Source organism: Stegostoma tigrinum, chromosome 30 (genome assembly GCF_030684315.1).
Source record: "Stegostoma tigrinum isolate sSteTig4 chromosome 30, sSteTig4.hap1, whole genome shotgun sequence".
NCBI classification, from domain to species: Eukaryota; Metazoa; Chordata; class Chondrichthyes; order Orectolobiformes; family Stegostomatidae; genus Stegostoma; species Stegostoma tigrinum.
Window position 1 is genome coordinate 4,960,386 of NC_081383.1, and position 23,997 is coordinate 4,984,382.

General features: G+C 44.0%; 1 protein-coding gene across 2 annotated transcripts in view; it reads right to left on the bottom strand.

Annotated features, from left to right (window-relative positions):
• The window catches only part of mef2b (myocyte enhancer factor 2b), a 135,424-nt gene that overhangs the window by 57,795 nt on the left and 53,632 nt on the right, over positions 1-23,997 (bottom strand). For both annotated transcript variants that reach the window (XM_048560102.2, XM_048560101.2), the window contains exons 3-4: positions 13,394-13,520; positions 2,976-3,179 (exon numbers count right to left, since the gene is read on the bottom strand). In XM_048560102.2, the coding sequence (XP_048416059.1) occupies positions 2,976-3,179; positions 13,394-13,447 (258 nt within the window). In that variant the 5' untranslated portion in view covers positions 13,448-13,520. The remainder of the gene's footprint in view (positions 1-2,975; positions 3,180-13,393; positions 13,521-23,997) is intronic.

Genomic DNA, 23,997 nt, shown 5'->3' on the forward strand with positions numbered 1-23,997 from the left:
CAGTTGCAGTAAGAGTTCCCTGCTCTTGTACTCTGAGCTGTTGAAATAAGGGCTAACGTTTCACTGGGCTTCCTGAAATGTTGTTTAGTGCTGAGCAACACAGGCTGGTCACATCCGGTGATGGGTTGAAGTCGTCAGGTATCTGCTCCATCTTCCAGGTTGAGAACTCTCAATGTCTAGCTCACTTAGATGATTTGGCAAGGTAGGAAGCAGAATAGTAATGGAGTGTGATTGTTATTAATGGCACAATCTCCTCTATCCAATCCCCCTTAAATTAGTAACTCACCACCATGCATAGAAAAACTTGTCTCTCCACTTGGCAAATGCAGACAAGATGCAGCAAGTTACCCCTAACACCAAGATGGGCCTTGCTGGACTTTTCATTGGTTTCTGCCTCAAATCTCACCACAACCTACATAACTTGGGGCTCTTGTATCCACCCATAGTCTTTAATTGCTAATAAACCAGTCATGTTTGTAAGTTAGACATTATTACAGAGACTGAGAGATGACCTGTGGATGTAGGCTCTTCAGTCTCCAGGTTTTGAAATTACATTCTGCCTTATCCCTACCCAAGTCTGTGTGACATCAGATAGGGTGGAGCTTCGTGCAGCCTCCAACATTAACCTTTTCGGGATCTTTACCATATACGTCAATGACTTTCTTTAGCACTTTGTATTTTCATGAGGGAATTTACAGGGCAATGGTCAAAGTGCAGAGATGAGATACTAAGCACAACTCCTTTATCAAAGGATTGCCACACACCAAATGGTCTTCATGCGTGTTGCAAGTTTTTGCCATTCTAGTTTGCTAGACAGTCAAACAAATTATTTCTTCGGCGAGACAAAGGCCAGATCAGAGATATGTGGCCAGCAGATTCTATACTGAATGCTCAGTTGGCATGGAAACATGGGCCTACAGCCAAAGCTTGGCAATTTCTTCTTTAGAAAATTCATGATCTGCAAGTCAGAACTTGCTTCCTTAAAATCCACAATTACGTGTCGAGGACCCTGTCTCCCACCCCCACCCCACCACCACAGCCCCACACAATGATTTGACTAGCTATTGCTTTTATAAATGACAAAATTAGAAAAGCATAAAATTATCTGCCTTCATCTTTCGGGGAAACAGCGGCCCAATGACACTGTCACTCAGAGGCCCAGGGGACTTGGGTCCAACTCCCAGCAAGGCGGGATTAAAATTCAACGAATAAAAGAAATCTCGAATTGAGAGCTAAATTTAGTAACAGTAACCATGAAATTATCATCAATACTTAGAAAATCCCATCTGGTTCACTAATGTCTTTTAGGAAGGAAAATCTGCCATTGTTACCGGTTCTGGCCTACATATAACACCAGACCCACAGCAATGTGATTGACTCTTGGCCTTCTGAAATGACTGAGTAAGCCAAGGGCAATTAGAGATGGGCAACAAATGCAGGTCTTGCCTATGATGCCCACATCCTATGAAAGAATAAATTTTACGAACTGTCCATTGAGATGTATAAATGTTGGCACTTTATTTGTATCAACCACAGACTCCAGTGAAAATGTTATTAGCGCCCAGATGAGATTTGAATGAACTTTATTTGTACATGGTGTTTTTGTGTGTGTACTTCCGGCGTTCTGGAGGGGGGGGTGGCACAGTGGCTCAGTGGTTAGCACTGCTGCCTCATCGCGCCAGAGACCTGGATTCGATTCCACTCTCGGGTGACAGTTTGTGTGGAGTTTGCACGTTCTCCCCATGTCTGCGTGGGTTTCCTCCAGGTGCTCCAGTTCCTCACAGCCCAAAAATGTGCAGGTTAGGTGGATTGACCAGGCTAAATTGCACAGTGTCCAAAAAGTATGCAGGCTAGGTGGTTTAACCATGGGAAATGGAAGCTGGTCTGAAAGCTTTCAGCAATTGTATACAAATGTTGTGTTTATCACTCGCCCAAGGATGCTTCTGATGTTGGCAACTAATAGACTCAAACTCAGTCCCCACCCATGCTTTGACTATTGGGATAGATGTCTAGAGATTTCACCATGAGCTGTTCTGGTACGTTCAAAATGATCAAACCTCATGGGGAATGTACCCTATGAACAAAAAAGCTATCATGCAGTTGGGTGAATTTTCCCCTCCATTTTCAAATGTTTTTACAACTTATAAGTTCATGGAAACTTTTTTTAAAAAGAATGACTCCCTCTGGTCTTTCTCTCGTGTGTCACTCGCTGCCCTGTCTTGGAGATTCTAGGTTAAACCTGGAGGATTGGCAACCAACAGCAAAGACCCAGAACATCTCCAACAAACAGACATCATTGTACACAAAGCAAAACAACTGAGCAGGCCCTTCGACTGTGTCAGACAGCGAACACTCCATGAAGGTCCACCACCAACTAGAAATCACCAATAAATGCCAGCTTTGTCAGCAAACTCTGTGTGCAAAACAAACATTAAAAATATCAAAGAAGAAATCCTTTTCTTCTGCCTTCTTTCCTTTTTAAAGCCACAGAATTAGATCCAATTTTACATAGTACAGGAACAGTCTATTTGACATATCTGGTCCATGTTGGACTAGAACCTGCTTACCCTTCTCTTCAGCTCACCTCATACTTTGTTATTTTTCACATGTTCATCCAGCTTCCCTTCAATGCAACTATAACTATTCACTTCAACCAATCCACATGGCAGCAAGCCACTAGCTATTCATAATTGATACATTCCATCCCAGATTTTAGGCTTCAGGATAAATAACACTGAGGAGGTGAGGCTGACTGTAAAGTCAATACTAAAATGGAGACAAGGGATTAAGGCACAAGGTGGATAACTCTCAGGTTTGTCCTGGGAGGTGGCAATGAAAGACTGTCAATCTTTTCCAACTTAGACCTTAACATCAGTTCCCCAGCGCTCAATCAATCGTTGTGGCCAACAGTGAAGGCTAGTTGGAAGAAGATCCCAAAGGAGACCACTCGCAAGAATGGGTGACCCTTTCCTTACCTCAAGGATGTCAGAGTTTGTGCGGCTTTCGTGTGGCTCACTGTATTCCGTGTACTTGAGTAGCACGCGGTCCATGTCAGTGCTGGCGTACTGGAAGAGTCGGTTGGTGCTGTTGAAGATAATGAGCGCAATCTCACAGTCACATAGTACACTCAGTTCATACGCTTTCTTCATCAGGCCAAACTTCCTCTTAGTGAAGGTCACCTGCATGCAAGAGAAAGACTGGCATTTAAGTAGCAGTTTGTGCAGTCAGCAGGCAACTTAAAGCACTGTAACCACTGTTGGAATGTGGGAAAGGCAGCAGCTATTTGGGCACAGCAAGTTCCCACAGACAATGTGACGATGGCCAGGTGAATAATAAAAATCAGCCAGGACGTACACCTGCTTTTCTTTATTGTTGGACCTTTCAAACCCACTTGAGTATGTGGCCCTTTGGTTTAATGTTTCACCAGCAGTGCAGCACTCCCTTGGGACAACACTGGATGTCATCTTTGTTCTGAGGAAGGTACAAGCTCTTGAGTTAGGATCGAGAGAGCGCATGGAACTGACAAAATAAGATGAATTCTCAGTATGGAGTTCACCCAAAATTACTTGATGTTTTTTTTTCTTTTTATTAAATGCACATTCCTATGGTTTTGCCCCCAGTCCACTGCATGATATGGGTGAAGGCTCAACCTCAACCAGGTAAGTTGGAGCAATTTATGGTGCATTAAAGTAAACTCTAATGACAGGGCAGAAATATTATGCCACAGGCATCAACCATTTCGCCCACTGTTCCTTGCATTGGCCTGTTACATGAGCATCGTTATCATCCAGTGCTAGTTTCCTGCTTTCCCCCCATACCCTTGCACATTATCTTCTAACCAAGTAACCATCCAATCCCTTCTTGAATGCCTGCGGTGAATCCGTCTCCACCACACTCTGAGGCAAGATCCCACAACAGCAATGTGGCAATTGCCAGATAATTAATTCTTGTAACGTCGATCACGGGATAGAAACTGGCCAACTGTGTCCAACAGGGCAATGCAATGTGCCTAGACACTTGGTGAAGGGAGTTAGCATCCTTCTCCATTTCCAAAGTGGTGCAGTTTAGGTGGATTGGCCATGCTAAATTTTTCATTGTGTCCAGAGATGTGCAGGTTAGACAGATTCGCCATGGGAAATGAGAGGTCATGGGTATAGGGTTCTGAGGAAGGTCACCAGACCTGAAATGTTAACTCTGTTTTTTCCTTCACAGATGCTGCCAGACCTGCTGAGCTTTTCCAGCAACTTTGTTTTTGTTTCTGATTTACAGCATCCGCAGTTCTTTGGATTTTGGAAATAAAGGGGGAAAGTGGCAGACGAAGTGAGGCGCACCACCGAAGTGACACCACTGCAACCACCCATCCTGAAACAATGATGGGGCTCTCACTTCTTTCCCAATTTCCCTACGTCAAGACATGCACAATTGGGCTGCTTGCTGTTGCATGACCGCCCGCATCAACTGCATTCTGGCATGGGTAGCATAGATATTTTTAAACCCCAACCTGGAGCAGGTGGGACTTAATCCTAGGTCTTCCAATTCAGAGGCTCTACCACAATGGTCATATTACTTCGATCAACAAACAAATTTGTTAACAAATCCAGTTGATGTTTCCATATTGCTTTAAGTATGCAGATAGGCTAGTTTTGGCAATATATTAAGAGGAGTGAGCACCAGGGTGTGAGAGAATACAATGGGCTAGGCACCCGAACTATTTTATACCATCCCCAGGCTGAAAACATGTCCAATGGGGCATGTAAAGTCCAGGCTGAAGAGACTGCAAAGGGATATGGATGGATCAAGTGACTGGATAAAGAAACTGGCAGATGGAATAGATTATAGGAAGGTGCGTGCTGTCCACACTGACAGAAAGCAGATTATTATTTAAATGGAGAGAGTTGACAGAATGATAAAATACAACAGAATCTGGGTGTCTTTGTACATAAATTCCAAAAGGCTAGCACACTCCAGACTAGCTAGAATAAGTGATTGATAATTTGTACTCAAGACCCGTGTGGTCAATCAATAGAATGAATAAGAGCAGTTTGCATGTTATACGGCAAGGAATGAAGAAGCCAAATGCAATTGCCTTTATAGCAAGGAGGATGGATCGTAAGAGCTGGTAAGCCCTGTCACAACTGTACAGGAACATTGATGAAACTACATCTGAAGTGAAGTGGTGTGCGCAGCTTTTTTTGAAAATTCATTCCTGGGACACAGTGGGGGCACAGTCACTGGTTGGCTAGCATTCATTACCCAACTGCTCTAGAACCTAGTGGCTTGTTAGGCCATTTCAGAGGGCAGTTAAGAGTCAACCACATTGCTGTGGGTCTCGAGCAGCACGGTGGCTCAATGCTGCCACACAGCGCCAGAGACCTGGATTCGATTCCACCATCAGGCAGTTGTCTGTGTGGAGTTTGCACGTTCTCCCCTGTGTCTGTGTGGGTTTCATCTGGGTGCTCCAGTTTCATTCCCACAGCCCTAAGGTATGCAGATTAGGTGGGTTGGCCATGCTAAATTGCCCCAAAATCACCAGGGATGTGCAAGCTATGTGGGTTAGCCATGGGGGATGCAGGATGATAGGGTGGGGTGGGTCTGGGTGGGACGCTCTTTGGAAGGGCAGTGTGGACTCACTAGGCCAAATGGTCTACCTCCATACTGTTGAAGTCACGCATTGGCCATGACATGCGAGGATGGTAGATTGCTTTTTCCAACAACCAGCAATTGTCATTTGACTCCAGATTTTTTTTTAAAAATTGAATTCAGATTCCACCATCTGCTATGGTGGGATTTGAGCCCAGGCCCCTAAAACATCAACTGAGTTTTTAAGATTAATAGTCTAGTGATAATTCCAGTTGCCCATCATCTCCACTGATTTGGCCTCTTCAATTAAGGGTAGACATACTTGCTAAGGGAGCAATTCAGAGAGGGTTCGTGGGTGGATTCTAGAATAAGGTGGCATTCTTTTGAGGAAATAATATCCATTAGAAACACAAGAGGTGATTTTATTGAATCATACAAAATACTGACAGGGTTTGGCAAAATGGATACTGAAGGGAGATTTTTCCTCTTGGGTGAATTTAAAATTAAAGGACAGAGTTGGATGATTAGGGGTCTCCCAATCAAGACTGAAGGAAAAGCGGATGAATTTCTTCTCTCAGAGGGTCGGTGTTTGGAATTCTCTCCAGAGAGCTCTGGAAGTTGGATCATTGGAAACAGTAAGGTCTGAGTTAGACAGATTTTGATTGACAAGGGAGTCTAGGGTTATGAGGGAACAGGTGGGAAAGGTCACAATCCAATCTAATTGATTGGTGGGACATATTCAATGGGCCGAATGGCCTAGTGCTGTTCCCATTTGTTATGATCCAATATCTAATGAGACGGATAGCTACCAGAGAGTTCAATGTAAAATATTCAAAGTGTTTTGTATGAATGTACAGTGGGTCCTATTGGAAAATGCAGGACTGAGGAAGCTGGGATGGGTCTGGATCGCAACCACAGTGCAATAGTTCCCAGGTTTGGATATGATACCCTGACCTTATGTCACATTTTGCCATATTGCAGAAACATCATAAAGCAGAGTTCAAACAAGTGGTCTTAAAACACAATAATATTTTCCACGTTCTATAGCTTTAGACAATTTCGACGAACGATATAACCTGTCACCCTGCTTCCCCGAGGACTCAAGACTGGCAAGACCACCTCTCTAATTCTTTAAAGATCCTGCAGGTTTTACAACATCTACCCACGCATGCTACCAAAATGAGCAAAACCTTGGCTTGTGCCAAAGCTGGTGCTCTGGCATTGCAGCACACCCTCAGTAGTACACTGGTAATGCCAGCTTGGACTACTGGGCCATTGCAGGAGGACTCTTCATGTTCTGACTCAGAAATAGACTGCTACCCACTAAGCCACAGATGAGATGTACTGCCAGTTGAGGCCAGAAAATATTCAGCAGTGAAAGTACAGTACAAAGCTCCGATTGATTCTGACACTCACTGTACTCTGCTGCATGAAGAATCACTTGAACAAGAGAATGAAAGCCTTCAGTGTTTCTGGGGCTGTGCTCCTTCAGGTCACTTCCTTCAAGAGGGGAACGAATAAACTCAAAATCTCTCTCCAGTTCAAATACTCTTGCGAGTTCACTTGTTCAGCCCCTTTTGTGCAAGAGAGTGGGAGTGGGGCAATATTAATATTTCCAGAACTTTCAAGTAGTTGAAGGGAACAAAGTTGAGACATTGTGAGTAAAGGAACAGGTCAGAGTGTACCTGCTTGACTGTCCTTACACTGGAACAGCAATGGCGATACTGGGCTGAATGGCCACTTTTTGGGCAGTGAGATTCTACAATGTAAATCGCTGACCACTGAGACACAGAGACAGACAGATATAGAGAGAGACAGACAGAGAGGAACAGTAGCAGGCTGTGCCACGTGGAAAGAGATTGGGTCTCTAAAAGGTAAGGTACTAAAGAGATGCGAACACAATGAGCTGGCATGAGACCACAATTGGGGCCCTGCAGCGTGACTGTGGCTTCGCACGTACAGCCAGAAGCCTGACAACACAGATTGCACGGCTCTGACTGTGCACTCTGCTCCTGTGCAGGCTGCATCAATTGATATACAGCACCCAGGCAACGGTTTCCCAGTATGAGTCAGTGCCTCGGAGAGAGGAGACACAGAGAAACAAAAAGCCTCACAGTTAACTCAATGCCTACTACACAAATTAACTCTTCAAGACATCTCCAATCTGCTCCAGCCTTTCAAGTGTCTAAGATATCTGTGGACTCGACCGATTCTGGCCCCCTAAATCACAGAGTCTGCCTCCAATTGCCTACACCTTAAACCCTGGAATTCATTCTGAAGCCCTCTGCTTCCTTACCTCTCATTCCTCCTTCAAGACAATTCTTAAAACCTTCAGCAAGCTTTCAATACTTTAACTGAAAGTCTGGTAATTAGGCGCAGTGTCAACTTTCATTGCATTACATTGCTGAGGCGCATCAGGATGTTTCACTACATTTATATGGTACCTTTAATGGAAATTGTTCTTGTGGATGCCACCAATACTCTAGGACTGTCCCGGAGTCTCCAGGAATTAAAGTTGAATCTCCTAGTCAATTCGGTGTAGGATGGGTGGGTGGGGGTTGCCGGGGGGGACCACTGGTGTTAAAAATAGACTGAGATTTTTAAAATTTTCTTTAAGCATGTTTATGGAGTGTGGAACCATTAGCGTGATGGACAGGGAAAGGTTATTTGACAGGGTGGGATAGTCAGGAAAAAGAAAGAAATGGCTCCAGTAGCACTTGGCAAGTGGTAATCTAGAAATGTATAATAATGCAAACCGGGAGACTGTCTGCGTGGAGTTTTCATGCTCTCCCAGTGTCTGCGCAGGTTTCCTCTGGGTGCTCCGGTTTCCTCCCAGCGTCAAAAAGATGTGCAAGTTAGGTGAATTGACAATACTAAATTTCCCATGGTGTCCAGGGGTGTTCACAGTAGGTGGGTTAGCCATGGGAAATGCAGGTGCTGGGTCTGGGTGGAATACTCTTTGGAGGTTCGGTGTGCACTCGATGGGCAGAATGGCTTGTTTTCACACTGTAGAGATTCTCTGTGAATTAACAGCAGGTGTAGGCCAGTCGTCCCTTGAAGTCTGCTCTGCCATTCAATAAATCATGGCTGATCTGATGACCTCAAATTCCTACCTACTCCCAATAACCATTCACCCCTTTATCAAAAATCTATCTACCTCTCCCTTTAAAAAAAAAATCAAGCTTCTACTTCCACTCCTTTTTCATGAAGGGAGCTGTGAAAAACTTTTCAATGGGTGACCCTTTCACTTTAAACTTTAACCCCTACTTCTAGATGCTCAAACAAGGGAAAGCATTCTCGCCACAAACCCTCCCCCCAATCCCGTCTAACCCCTTCAAAATTTCACATTTTAGTCAACTTGTACTTGACTCTTACTCTGCTAAATTAATATCGCAGGAACATTGGATCAAGTCCAGTGGAGAATTTGAATTCAGTTTTGAAAGAAAATCTGGGATTAGTACAAGTGACCATGAAGAAAATCAGATTGCCCCAATAAACCAATGGGTTTGCTGAGATCTGATAGGGTAGGGATGTCATGTTTCATTCTCCATCTAGGCCTAAACGTGACTTCAGTCCCATACTATAAAGACAGACAGAGTTGCATTTATATAGTGCATGGACGTCTAATGGTGCTTTACTACCAATGAAATAGTTTTGAAGTGTTAGGATCTGCAGTATGTGGGAAACATATGCATTACACGATCCCACATTGTGATAACTGACCAGATCATGCTGTTTTAAATCAGTGATGTTGATGAGGAGAGAAAGATTGGAGGGGCACCTGGGAAAACTACCCTACCCATGTTCAGATTAGCACCGTGCATCTTCTCTATCCACTTAGAAAGGACAGGGGCCTTAGTTCAACATTCCATCTGCATCTCAGCAATGCAGTACTCCCTTCGCTACTATACTCACACACAGGCGACTCAGGGGAGAGTGAGATCTGACCCTGGTTGACCGTCACATAGATGACTCACCTCCTTTGAAGCAGTCTCGCCCTCTGTTGCATCAAACACAGACCTATTCAACTGGCCCAGCACCATCTTCTCAGTAAAGCCCAAGAAATGGCAACCAGCCAATTTTTGCCAATATTAGAAACACAGAAAATAGGAGGAGTTGGACCTTCAGCACTACGAGCCTCCTCTGCCATTCTATATGATCAAGGCTGATCATCCAACTCAAAATCCTGTTTCCACTTTCTCCTCCATACACTTTGATCTCTTTAGCCCTAAGAACTATACTGAACTCCTTGAAAACATTGTTTCCTGTGGCAGAGAATTCCACAGGCCCACTAGTCTCTGGGTAACAAAATGCCTCCTCGCTTCAGTCCTAAATAGTCTACCCTGTATTCTTAGGCCACGACCCCCGGTTTTGGTTCTCACAGCTCAAGAACAATTTTTAAAAAGTCAATAAGTCTGCTGTGCGTAATCAGCAAGAGAAAATTGTGAGTGACAGTGGGAATTCATAAACAAGAAAATTGATTCAATATTAAATTAATAGGGACTGAAACCGATACTTAGCTGAGAATACCACAAGCCAAAGATAGCCAAAAGAAACGAAAGATTTTGCATGTGGTGAGCGAGTGCCCGTGCCTGGGAATTCACCTGTGAGAAACTCTGCAACATTGACAGAATGGGCACTGACTCGTCAGTCTTATGACTTGCTGACTCACAACCAGAAATTAGGCAAATCTGATGCAAATATGTTAGCCGTTTCTTTATAAACGGATTTGAAAACAGTGGGTGGTCCTCTCGGGAGCACAAACAGGGCAAGGACGGAGAAGTAGAGACAGGGCTTGCATTTCTATAGAACCATCTGGACATCTCAAAACACTTAAAGGCCAATTACGCACATTTTGAAATGTTGTAATGGAAGAAGAGCAACAGCCAATTTGCACACAGCAAGCTCCCCTAAACAGGGGAGGTGTCAGCCAAGACTATTCAACCATGACATCCTCACTTTCCAGCAGGAGCAATGGGATGGAGATTGGGGGCAGGATCTCTAGCAGTGTCTTTCCCAATGCCTGACCCTAGTAATGCAGTTACAGCAGCTGTGTTCTGATCTAACTGACAGAGTAGCGAGTAAACCAGACACCATTCTTGGCTGAGATAACAAAGTGTGGAGCTGGATGAACACAGCAGGCCAAGCAGCAGCTTAGGAGCACAAAAGCTGATGTTTCAGGCCTAGACCCTTCACTCTACAGCTCCGCTGTATTAAGAACTTTTTATTTCTAAATTAACCTGAGCTATTAATAAAAGATAATGGATCCAAGAGGAATTTTATCCAGGGAGTGTGGAACCCGCTGCTGCAGAAAATGTGTTTTAAAAATAAAGTTCATTCATGACATGTTGGGATTGCTAGCTAGGCAGCATTTATTGCCCACACCTAATTACCCAGAGGGCAGTTAAGAGTCAACCACATTGTTGTGGGTCTGGAGTCACATGTAGGCCAGCCAAGGATGGCAGTTTCCTTCCCTAAAAGGGATTAGTGAACCAGATGGGGTTTCCTCTCCCACAATTGGCAATGATTTCATGGTCTTTATGAGACACAAATTCAATTTAAATATCTGGATTTTAAATCCCACAATCGGTCATGGGGAGGGATTTGAACCTGGGTCCCTGGATTAATAGTCTAGTGATAATACCACTAGGCCATTACCTTTCCCTGGAGATAAACGGTATTTACAGAGTAGTTATATTAGCAAATGACAGATTAAAAAAAAAACTGAAGGCCAAAAAAAAGCAATTAGAGAATGGGCAGAAGGTTCTGTGGAACTGAGAATTATCAGATGAACTATTTGGGCTGAACAGCCTGTTTCTGTACTGTACAATTCTATGCAAGCTATTCTGAGAATCTCTCCTGTCACTTTAACATTCCCAGACCACCAAAAGAGGTGGAATTTCAACTGGGATCATGGAAGATTCTATTTCAGGAGGCTCTTGGGATTTAACCTGACCAAAAACTTCCTAATATGGCAAAGGTCATGTTTCATCCAGATCATGACCTCTCTCTTCCCAAAAATAGAAAAAAAACTTCCTTTCCTATACTGCCTAATGCCTCGGACCTGAAGGGAAGATTCCGGTTTAGTTCTATATTTATGCTGGCAACTTGGGAATTCTGCCTCCGACCCTTAGACAAACAGATGGTTGACTTTCCCTGGGGGACTCATAGCACCAGTCCAAGAAAACGCCCCCAATTCTGCATCTTCCCACAATTTCAGCACTGAAAAGGCCAAGGAAATTTGTTGAATTTAAACCATTGTTACCTCTCTTTCTGATCTGGGGCTCTTTTCCCAGGCGCCTGATCTCCCCCCATTTCACTGTGGAGCGCACGCATGCAAGGGATGCCTGACCAATTTGCCCTCTGTCAAAGTTCTTGGCCTCAGTCAGGCTATCAGGCCTATGGAAAACAAGGTCCCAGATTTCCCCAGTCTGTTCTCATGCGCAGATGGGCACTGACAGGACAATATTGGCATAGAGGCAAGAACGGTAAGTGTACAAATTATGAGCAACAGCAGGGTACTCTGTCTCTTCAGCCTCTTCTGCTGTTTAACACGTTCACAACTATTCACGCAATTACTCCATATTCTGTCTACCCCAACAACCATCCACCCATAAGCTTATCAAGGATCTATCTACTTCTGCCTTGCAACACCCACGCAGCACCTTCCAAACTCTCAGCCACTTCCACCTAGAAGGACAAAGGCAGCAATACATCGAACCACTACCACCTGCAAGTTTCCCTCCAAGCCTCTCACCATCCAGATTTGGAAATACATCCCTGGGTCAAAATCCTGGAATGCTGTCTCTAACAGCACTCGGGATTTACCTACACCATAGAGACTTCAGTGGCTCAAGGAGGCAACTCACCACCATCTTTGCAAAGTAATCTAAAGATGGGCATTAAGTGCTGGCACAGCCAATGATTCTCACACTCCATGAATGAGTTTCATAAAATTCTACTTCCATCAACCTTTGGGGAAGCGAGTTCCAAAAGCCTCGTGATCCATTGAGCAGAAAAAAAAATTCTCATCTTTCTTAAATGGATGATCCTTTATTTCTAAACAGTGCCCACTATTTCTAGATTCTCCCGCAACAGGAGAAATTCTTTTAACGTCCACTTTGTGAAGACCTCTCAGGATCTTACAGGGTCTCATTGGAAGAGGATGCTGCTTTTAAAAGGGGAGGGTGGGCACTCAATTTACTAAACAAAAAGGACATTGGCAAGGTGTTGGTTACACTAGGTGGCAGGGTCAACACCTAATGTGGTACGGAGAATTCCAGTTTTGACACCTGGCATGTAACATGAAGTATCACAAGGAAAACCAAATTGGCCCAAGATAAAATCATAGATCCCTACAGTACAGAAAGAGGCCATTTGGTCCATTGATTTTGCACTGACCCCTCCAAACAGCTTCCCACCCAGCTCAGCCTTCCCACGGCGAATCTACCTAACCTACACATCTTCGGACTGTGGGAGGAAATCGGAGTACCCAGAGGGAACCCACACGAACATGGGGAGAAATGTGCAAACTCCATACAGTCATCCAAGGTTGGAATCAAACCCAGGCTTCTGGCGCTAAGAGGCAGTGCTAACCCACTGAGACACCTGGAATGGGACTGGGCTAGGGATCAGCCAGTCACTGCCATTCTTAGTTGCTCAGCCAATGGAGTATGTCAGCATGCAGACTTGGCTGCACTACCCCGCCCCCCACCCCTTGCTGAGCTACACACAAATCAATTGTGAACAGGGATCAATCTTGTCTATTCAAAGCTGCACAACTCCCTGCTCCTAACTTCTGGGAGTTCCATACCTGTCGATTCCGCTGGTCAACAATCCGGGAAATCTGTATCTTCTTTCTCCCCATTTCTCACTGTTTGTCAAACAATATTGTCTCTGATGTTTCAAATCTGAGTACAAAACGGTTCCTTTGTCATCACCTAGAGTGGGGGAAAAGAACATACGTTATGAAATAATTGCATCCACATAATATAGCATAGAACATGTTATAACTGTACATGGATTACATCAGAATCAAATATAAACTTCCTATTTGTAATGGAAACTTTAATGTAAACATGGCATGCTGCAATTTGACCATCCTGTCACTGGCAGCATTGAGCCATGTCAGGTGTATGTCACATTCTGCAGGGAATCCTAGGTTTAATGCAGTGACAATATTGCAGGAGTTACAATTTATTTAGTCCGCAAACAGAGTGCTCCTAAATGGCTCAGATTGATTCCAAGCGCTATTTGCATTGTTATAATCATCTATCCACTGCATTTCACTCGACAAACCACCCTATTCTAATCATGAGTTGTCCTGCTCAGGCAATATTTTCCTTTTAAATAGTCTTTATAAACTGCTGTGGTGTGCTCTTTAAAGACACTCTGGAGTTTGCTAAAGATCCTGATTTCTGCAAGTCTCACTCGCCCTCCCAATTTACTGAATTGCAATACTCAATCATGCCAGCCAATCAACTCCACATCACTGCCTCCCAAACTGCTGTCAAAATGTAATTTAAATGCGACTCTAAAATTCAACATATTGTATACAAGGAAACAGGGGATGCGAGGCTTTGAAATGGGAATAAATTACTATGACACTTGTTAACACAAGCAACGTCATAAAACCCAGAGGCAGAACAATCACAAGCTACTTGCAGAATGGAGAATGGATTCTAATTTGACAATAATATATTACTGATTGGCAGAAAATGTAACCAATCTTCTATTTTTGCTGGTATGATTAAGCGCTTGATGGGTGACAATGCTCAATAGTATATTCAAATGAGTAACCTTCAGTATTCTTCAAACGCAGCACAGTCTATCATTTCTAAACTTGCAAATAAAATTATTTTTGGCACTTGTGCCATGCAGTCCTCAGCTGCCATCAAACAGGTTTTGCATTGTGATCAAACCCATTGTTTTTTACCATTGCGAGTTGTTCCCCTTGCTTCATCTTCTACGGACCCTGGCTGCCTTCCATCCAACTGTCAACTGGACAATTTCTGATAAGATTCTGATTCTGGATAGATGCACAATAGCTGCACTTCATCACACTTGCCGGAAGAATTCACCAAATGTTCGGGTTAGGGTTAGGGACAGTGGCAGTTGAGAGTTTGGGTGGAGGGCATCCGTCTGATTTCCTGTCACAAGCAAAGTGGTACTGATGCATTTAAAACGGAGTTGGTACATCCCAGAGGCTGAAGGAAACAGAGATGAACTGCCACCCCGTTGCATACATTTGCCTTCAACAGCTCACATGTGCCTGATGTGGCAATATATATGATGAAGGGTCTAGGCCCGAAACGTCAGCTTTTGTGCTCCTGAGATGCTGCTTGGCCTGTTGTGTTCATCCAGCCTCACATTTTATTATATGTTAGCTACTGTTGTGACAGGTAGGTAATGTACTACTGAATGATGCAATAGTTATCACCACAGCTCCTGGCACAGATGTTTTCAACTCAACCAACTCAGAAATATTAATACAAACCTCATGAGAGCTGTGATTTGAACCTGTGCCTCCTGGATCAGAGGTAGGGACACTATCACTTGTACCACAAGAGCCATTAGCAGCTCCTGGTATATAGACACATAATAGTCATGGGCACTTCAGTGCTTGGGCTAATTACACACAGCAGCATGACTTCACTTGCTTGCCATGCTTCAAGAGGCTCTGGCTAAGATACAGTCTGAAACCTTTAGGCCACAGATCATGCATTAAGATTGTGATGGTATCATTAGCATGTCTCTTTAAAAAAAAAGGTTACAGTGCCTACTAGCAAGGAGACATAGCACAACAACGGTGCAAAGTGTGACGAGATTCAAATGGAGTACAAACACTGACCACACAATTGTGTTGTTGAGAGGTTGCTCTCATGCTGTCAAATTAATTAAGTAGCCCAACTGTTGGCATTTAACTAAGCAAAGACCTGGCAAATTGAGCAAGATGCTGAAAAATTGAGGAATCACTAAATAACACAGCACAGAAGATGACCACTCAGCCGATCCAGTCAATGCAGGTTAGTTTGAAGAACAATCCTTGTTGGCCCCCTCCTCTGAAGAAAAAAAAAGTTGCAGAGAAGCATAAAGTATTTATCCAATGCCATTTTGAGGTCTACTGTTAAATCTATACCTATCAGCCACACTTTCCAAATTGTATCCGCTCAATGCAATCTGCATGTCTCCTCTTTTACCAGTTGCCTTAAAAGCTATGCCCTCTAATTACCAACTATTCAGCAACTACAAACTGCTTACTTTTGCTTCCTTGTCAGACTGTTCATGATTTCAAATGCCGCTATTAAATCTCCTCTTTGCCATACTTCTCTAAATACAACAATCTTAGCTTCAGCAATCTCTACAAATAACTGATGTACCTCTGGCAGTACATGAACAAGTATGTGTGCATACATATATGTACAAAATGCAATGTGTCTGCACATGTACGAACACATCCATGCGCACATGTACATATGCATGCAAGCTCGTGTATGTACATGTGTGTGTGCTTAAAACCAATCCAGTTACAACCAAGTAATCACACAAGCTGCCAACACTGACTGTCTGGCAGGGCAGACAGGCCACGTAGAAATGTTGGAGTTTTCACACTTTGCTGTAGAATACAAGGGCTTACGTTAGCAGGCCCTCCGCATTTTCCCCATCTCATTTTGGAGAACATTAGGAGGTACTTACAAAGTGCATCCAAGGAATGATACCTCAACAAGGTCAGATTCTTCAGGACAGTAGGAGTGAAGACATCCAGGGAAAATGGAACAGAGTCGGATGGTGAAGATCTTAAGTTAAAATTTCAAAGTAAGAAGGGGGCTGTCCTGGAATATTTTGTCCTACCACTGGCCCTTACTTGGTCTGGCCTACATGTGACTCCCGACCCCAGCAATGCGGTTAACTCTGAACTGCCCTCTGGGTAAATAGGGATGGGCAATAAAATGCTGCTTGGTCAGTGATGCCCTCATCCTGTGAATGAATAAGGGGCGGGGGGGAAATGAAATCTGTATTTGAAGCTTTAGAATTCCCTCAAAACTCTCTGCCCTCCTCTTCCCATCTGGTGCTCTTTAAAACTTACCTGTCCAGCCAAACATTTGGTCACCTGGGCCAGGACTGTCCACGTGATTCAGTGTCAAATATTTGATAACAATATTATATCAATACAAGCCATTGCTGTAGTTGAACAGACCAAGTGACAGAAAGAGCATCCGGATCATGCAGCATTATACAAACCCAGGGTTTTGCTGCTCTTTTCATTTCTCTCCAGCATGGGAAATTGTGGGGCATGAGATTGTTTGTTTGACCAACACTGAAATATTTACGTGTGAACTGCAGCTCCTTCAGGAACTCTCCAGGCTCAGTTGCGTCAGCAAGGGAGAGAGGGGAAGAGAGAGAAGACAGATGCAGAGAAATCGTCCCCATAGGCCGTTGATATCACTTGGCTATTGGGTTACAAATTGGATTATTGTAGGTTACTTACAGCTGGCCTGAGCTGAGACACGTAAAGAAATTTGTCCCAGTTACTGTCAAGGAAAAAAAATAACTTGCCTGTAAGCTTCGATTTAGCAGAATGCAGAAAATCAAAAAAAGTGATCCCTGGCTCTCAAACTGCCAACCTCCTACCCACCACGTGGGAGTACCAAGTTGGCCAGCCACTAGGGAAGGGTAATGTTTTGGAGAAATACCTAAAAAGGGAACATTTTCAGGACTACGAGAAGGAGTAAGGAAGTGGGACTAAGTGGAGAGCTGTCACAAAAGAGCCAGAGCAGATATGATTGGATAAAGGACTTTCATCTGTGCTGCAAATCAAAATGAGTCTAAAAGACACTTCATACTTCCCAAATGTCTAAAAATAAGGGTATGGGGAAAATGCAGGAGATTGACACTCGTGATAATGCTCGTTTAGCGAGCTGATAAAGGCACGATGGACTGAATGGCCATCTCCTGCTCCGTAACACTTCTGTGATTCTCTGTCTGTTGCATCTTTCCTCTTTTTAAATGGTTTGGCAGAGGGAAAGGAATGCAAGCCCTGGGCAGCATCTTTATTACAGCTGCAACAATAACAATTAACTCTAATGGGAGCTGCTAGCAGTGATCATGTCAGTAGATTAGCAATGCTGTGGGCCAGGCCAGCGGTTCAGGGACGTGGGTTCAAACTGGACCATGGCATCTGCTGGAAATTCAGTTCAATTGGTAAACCTGGAACTGTAAGCTAGTCTCAGTTTCCTGGTCACCATCAATTGTTGAAGTAAAACTCAACTGGTTCACTATTGCCATCCTTCCTGGACCAGTTTGAATGGGACACTAGGTAACACACTATTGTGGCTGACTCTTCACTGCCTTCTGATATGATCTAGCCACCCACTCAACATAAGGGAAATTAGCAATAAATGCCAGCCTCATCAGGGATATCCACATCCCATGAAAGAATTAAAGAAAAGGCTGTCAGTGAGGGTGTGATTTAGGATTTTTTGGAGTGGATTGGGAGTGGGGGGGGTGGAAAACAGCAGTGCTGCTTGGCTAATTACTGCGGTCCAAGAAACTTCCCCGTACATGAAGAAGGAAGTTACCAATGCATCACAGTCGCAACTTGGTATCTCTGCAATACCATTATATTCTCATGAAGCATCCTCAGCTGCTTCCGAGGATGGTTATACAGGAGCATTTTTGACACTGAGCCACAGGAGAAGATCCTCAGACAGGTGACCAAATGTCTGGTCAAAGACATGGGTTTCAAATGGCTTCCCTGATGGAACAAAGTGTGACAGTGTGGAATTCCAGAGCTCAGGGCTGCGACAGCTTTGGAGTGATGAAAATCTTGGATGTACAAGAGGCCTGAAGTAGGGCAGCGCAGAGACCTCGAACAGGTGTGAGACAGGAGAAGAATAGAGGGAAAGGGAAGGGTGAAGCCACCGTGGATGGGGAGGCAAGTGGAGGAGGTTTGAAAACAAACTGATAAAAATTGTTGGAAGAAACCAAATTGAGGCTTAGTCAGACTAAGGACCAAGTAACGTCAGTGCATCTGAGGGCAATGGGTGAACAGAACCCAGGCGTTGGAATATGGGCAGCACAGTATGTGCCAGAGATAATGGGAACTGCAGATGCTGGAGATTCCAAGATAATAAAATGCTACAGGATGTGTGACTGAGCTGCTCTATTCGTGTGCAACATGCTAAATCGAGCCCAAAGATTTACCGGAAGTAAACAAATGAACAGTTTTCTGGGATGCTCCATGGTGTACTTGTCTCATTCAACAGTAACTGTAGAAATTTGGAGGATGTGTTTCATTAAAAAAAGGCGGATTAAATATTAAAATTGAGAAATGCACAACTATGGTAAATAGAAAGTTGTTCAAAAACTGATGAACTAAAAATGGACAGAAGGTATTGATTTCAGTAACATTAGAATAGTCTATCATTTATTACAATACCAGCTTTCAGCCCCTTCAGCACATCCCACTGGAGTCAGTCATGGCTCACTGCTTAGCACTCGAGCTCAATCAGAAAGTTTTAGCTTCACGTCCCACGCTCCTGCTCCTAGGTACACAGCTGACAGTGCAGAACCGAGGGAGGTTTGCACTGTCGGAGATACCATCTTTTACATGAAGCATGAAACAGAGGCCCAGCTTGTCTAAAGTAGATATTAAAAATTCCACGGGGCTATTTCAAAGAAGAGCAGGGGTGACATCCCTCATGTCCCAGAAAATATTTATCCCTCAAATAACATCACGGGAACAGATGATCTGATAATTGTCACATTGCTGCCTGTGAGAGCTTGCTGCACGCAAACTGGCTGCCACACTTCCTACAATGTAACAGAGTGTGCAACCAATTATGGATGCCCTTAGCTTACAGGATACACAAGACTATCATTAGTAAAAAAGGACAATGACAACAATACCACGGGGACACACTGCCCCCTCACAAGAGTAAGGCATCTCTTGAACATGTGCATCCATCACAGAACCCCTACAGCATAGGAGGCCGTTCGGCCCGTCGAGTCCACACTCACAATCTGAACAGCATCCTACCCACCTACCCCATCCTTGCATTTCTCATGGAGAATCTACCTAACCTGCACATCTTTGGACTGTGGGAGGAAACTGGAGCACGTGGATGAAACCCAGGCAGACACAGGAAGAACATGCAAACTCCACACAGACAGTCACCACAGGGTGGAATCAAACCCAGGTCCCTGGTGCTGTGAGGCAGCAGTAAACAAAAAAAAAACCACAGCACAGGAATAGGCCCTTCAGCCCTCAAAGCCTGCAGTGACATGCCACCCATCACAACTAAAACTCCCTACCCTTCCGGGGAACCGCATCCCTCTATTCTCATCCTATTCATGTATTTGTCAAGGGGTCCTTTAAAAGTCACTATCGTATCTGCTTCCACTACCTCCCGCAGGGAGTTCCAGGCACCCACTACACTGTTTAAAAAAAAAACTTGCCTTGTATTTCACATTTAAGCTTGCCCCTTGCACCTTAAACCTATGCCCCCCCCAGTAACTGGCTCTTCCGCCCTGGGAAAAAGCTTCTGACTGTCCGCTCTGTCCATGCCTTTCATAATCTTATTGACCTCTATCAGGTCCCCTCCTCCCCCTCCATCATTCCAGCGAGAACAACCCAATTTCTTCAACCTCTCCTCATAGCTAACACCCTTCATACCAGACAACATCCTGTTAAATTTTTTTCTGTCCCCTCTCCAAAGCCACCACGTCCTTCTAGTAGCGTGGTGACCAGAAGTGAACACAATATTCCAAATGCAGCCTACCTAAGGTTCTATAAAGCTGCAATATTACCAGCCAATTTTTAAACTCAATGCCCCGGCCAATGAAGACAAGCATGCCGTATGCCTTGTTGACTACTGGTGCTAACACAGCCAACATGCTGCCGTAACGTCGGCCAGTCTGAATCATCTATTTAACACCCTGACAGATATCTATCAGAACAAGGATTGCCACGGTTTAAAAGGGAGCTCATTCCCATCGCCTCAGGTCACACAATGCGTAAGAAACACAGCCTTACCAGGAAAAACAGACACCACATAATTTTTTAAAAAGTCTCACCCTTGGGTCATGTACAAAAACTGACAATTATTATCCACACAGCGTAGCATTATACATATTTACAACATATGCAACAACAGATGTTCATATAGCATCTTCAGCATAACAGGTGTCCTGGGAGTGTTTGATGGGGACTGTGCAGATCTTTACTTTTCAGTTTTAAAAAGAAGAGTAGAGGAACCTTTACTCCAGACCCCACGCTGGACCTGATCCGAGATTGTTTGATGTCAATGCTTGGAAACCAATACTGGACGTGTTTTTTTCACAATAGCATTATAAATCAAAATAGGGCACAGAGCTACATAAAGGAGATATTCAGTTAAATGAATACAAACTCAGTCAAAAAAAGGTCAGTTTCGATAAGTACCTGAAGTAAGGAAAGTGAGTTCCAGAGATGCAAAACTCAAGAGAAGGTAGTTCAGAGCTCAGTGCCTCGGCAGAAGGCATGGTTACCAATGGTGGAGTGATTAAGTACAAGAGACCAAATTGAGAGGAGCTGAGAGAGCGCTTGGAGTTTGGGGAGCTTCGAGACAAACAGGGACGAGGCGATGGAGAGATCCAAAAACTTGGCTGAGAATTTTAATTTGACTGGGGGCCAAAGAGCAGAGGGGCGATAGGGAAACAGGGCTTGATTTTCAAAAGGTGAAACATGGGAAAGCAGACCAGAGTGCATTAAAACAGTTAAGTCTGGAGATGACAGAAGAGTGCATGAATGTTTCAGATCAGATGAGCTGAAATAGGGGCAAAGTTGATTCTATATGTAGAATATTACACAAAGTCTTATACATAGTGTGATGGGAAACACTATATATGAATTGGTATCAATCCAATTAATAATTTATCCCCTTTTTTCACAAAGGACAGGAGTAGGTCAGACTGTGATGTTAACAGTAGTTAAAATATCTGGGCACTGGCACTCTTCAAAGACCTGCACATTTAGGGGACGGGGCAGGGAGGCACTGCACTTTGGATAGAACATTCTGGGGCAGCTCTGAGGGATCAAATACAGAAAACACAAATTTTCTGACTACTGCGTACATGATCTGTCTGAACTTTTCAGTCCTGTTGCCCACACTTCTCTGATCAAGGAATTCTGGTCACTACTGGATGAAACAAGACAGGGAACCGTGATACCTGATGCAAATTAATATACGGGAATATAGCCAGAGGGGCATTTTAAATGCAAATAACTAATGACGCTCAGGCACGTAAATTACTGAAGTGCATTATGTTTCCACGTAGGAAGCGGAACGAAATTGAGAACTCTCTCTCTCATGCAATTCAGTGGGTTTTATAGTGAAGAATGCATACCCAAAAGGAAAAGAGAGTAGATGGAACTTTTTACACTAAGTCAACCCTATGCTGTCCCTGTCCTGGGAGTGTTTGACATTAATGCTTGGAACCCAAAGTGGAATGTGTTCTGTTCCCTAGTGTCATCTCACATCACCTCGATAACCACACAAAAAAAAAATAGAACTATATAAAGAAACAGTATTTAAAAAGAAATCCAATCTCTGTGCACTGCTGCCAAATTTTACTATGTTGTTACACTGTTATAAGTTCCCAGTTCACATTTAAAATGGCATCTCCAAATGTAAACTGTCACACATTAATCACACTCTCCCACCAGTGGGGGCACTCGGTTTTGCAACTTTCAGCTGGCAATGCTGATAACCCCTTTGTTTCCCAAAATAAAAACCATGCAAGTCTCCTGTGTGCTCTGTTTAGCGAGTTTAGTGAGTTAACCAAGTACAATTTCAAAGAAAATCTTGTGTATATATAGCACCCTTCCTACTCAAACTCTGTCCACCTGCGGTACGCACAGGAAGGGTCCTAGTCACGTTTTATGTTGCCACAGAAGCACAACTAGCCTTGGATGTGGTGGGGACTAGCTACTGCTCTACAGACGTGATCCTGCTCGTGAAACACTGTGGGGGCTAAGAGATCAGAGTGCTGCCTAAATCTTGGGAATTACAAGACAAAATCTGGACAGGATGTCTCCCTGTCCTCCCACTGGCTCCGCTTCCCTGAATGGATTAAAGGAGGCGGGACAATCCCAGCACCGAGACATCGACTCTCACGGAAGCAAACTATAGCCAGATTTTAGAGATAACTGACCATAAATAAACAAAAAAAAGTTAGCAAGATCATAAACGGAACTAAAAATGTCATGATAAAACAACATAATCAGAGAGCAGGGAGCTAACTCTGGCCTCTCAGCCATCCACTGACGCGAGGGTGCAGTTTGCAATTTAAAAGGTTGGCAGTGAGTAAAATAATCCCCCAATTGAACAGATAATCCAGGGGCGAACAGTGGGTTTAAGAGGAGATGTCCAGTTATCCAGCAAATGGCTTTAACAGATTTTGAACACATCCCAAACAAAGTACCCCATTTGACATCTCTCTTGCTGCACGTTGCTGGTGCTAAAACAACAAAAGCAAAGGAGTGCAGACAGACTTCGGGGATTCAGCTATTGGCATGAAGGCAAGATTTCTAACACTGCATCTAAACAGGAGCAGGAAGCAGCCATTCAGCCCCTATAATCTCTCCGGCCATTCAATACAACCACCGCTAATCTGACATTCCTGGCAGCTCAGTGGTTAGCACTGCTGCCTCACAGTGCCAGGGACCTCGGTTCAGTTCCAGCTTCGGGTGACTGTCTGTGTGGAGCTTGCACATTCTCGTGTTTGTGCGTTTTTTTTTCTGGGCGCTCTACTTTCTTACCACACAGTCTAAAGATGTTCAGGTTACGTGGACGAGCCATGCTAAATTGTCCGATAGTGCGCAGGTTAGGCGAACTAGCCATGGGAAATGCGGGAATGGGTAGAGCAGGCGAAGGGGAGAAACAAGGTTACAGTGTCTCTCAATTATCTGTTTTTTTTAAAAAAGTTCCATCGTGCGACGTGGGCATCACTACCTGGTCATTTAGTGCCCATCCCTCACCACCCTTGAATTGAGAGGTTTGCTAAGCCATTTTAGAGGGCAGTTGAGAGTCAACCAGTTTGCTGTGGGTCTGGAGTCACATGTAGGCCATACGAGGTGAGGATGGCAGATTTCCTTCCCTGAAAGATGTTAGTAAACCTGATGGGTCTCTTTTCCCCCAACAACCAGCAATGACTTCATAGTTGTTATAAAACTCCTAATTCCAAATTTTTAAAACACTGAGTTCGAAATCCACTGTCTCCCATGGCAGGATTTGAACCCAGATCCCCAGAACATTAGAGATAGCAGGAACTGCAGAATCTTTGATAACAAGGTGTAGAGCTGGGTGAACACAGCAAGCCAAGCAGCATCACAGGAGCAGGAAGGCTGAAGGGTCTAGGCCTGAAAACATCAGCCTT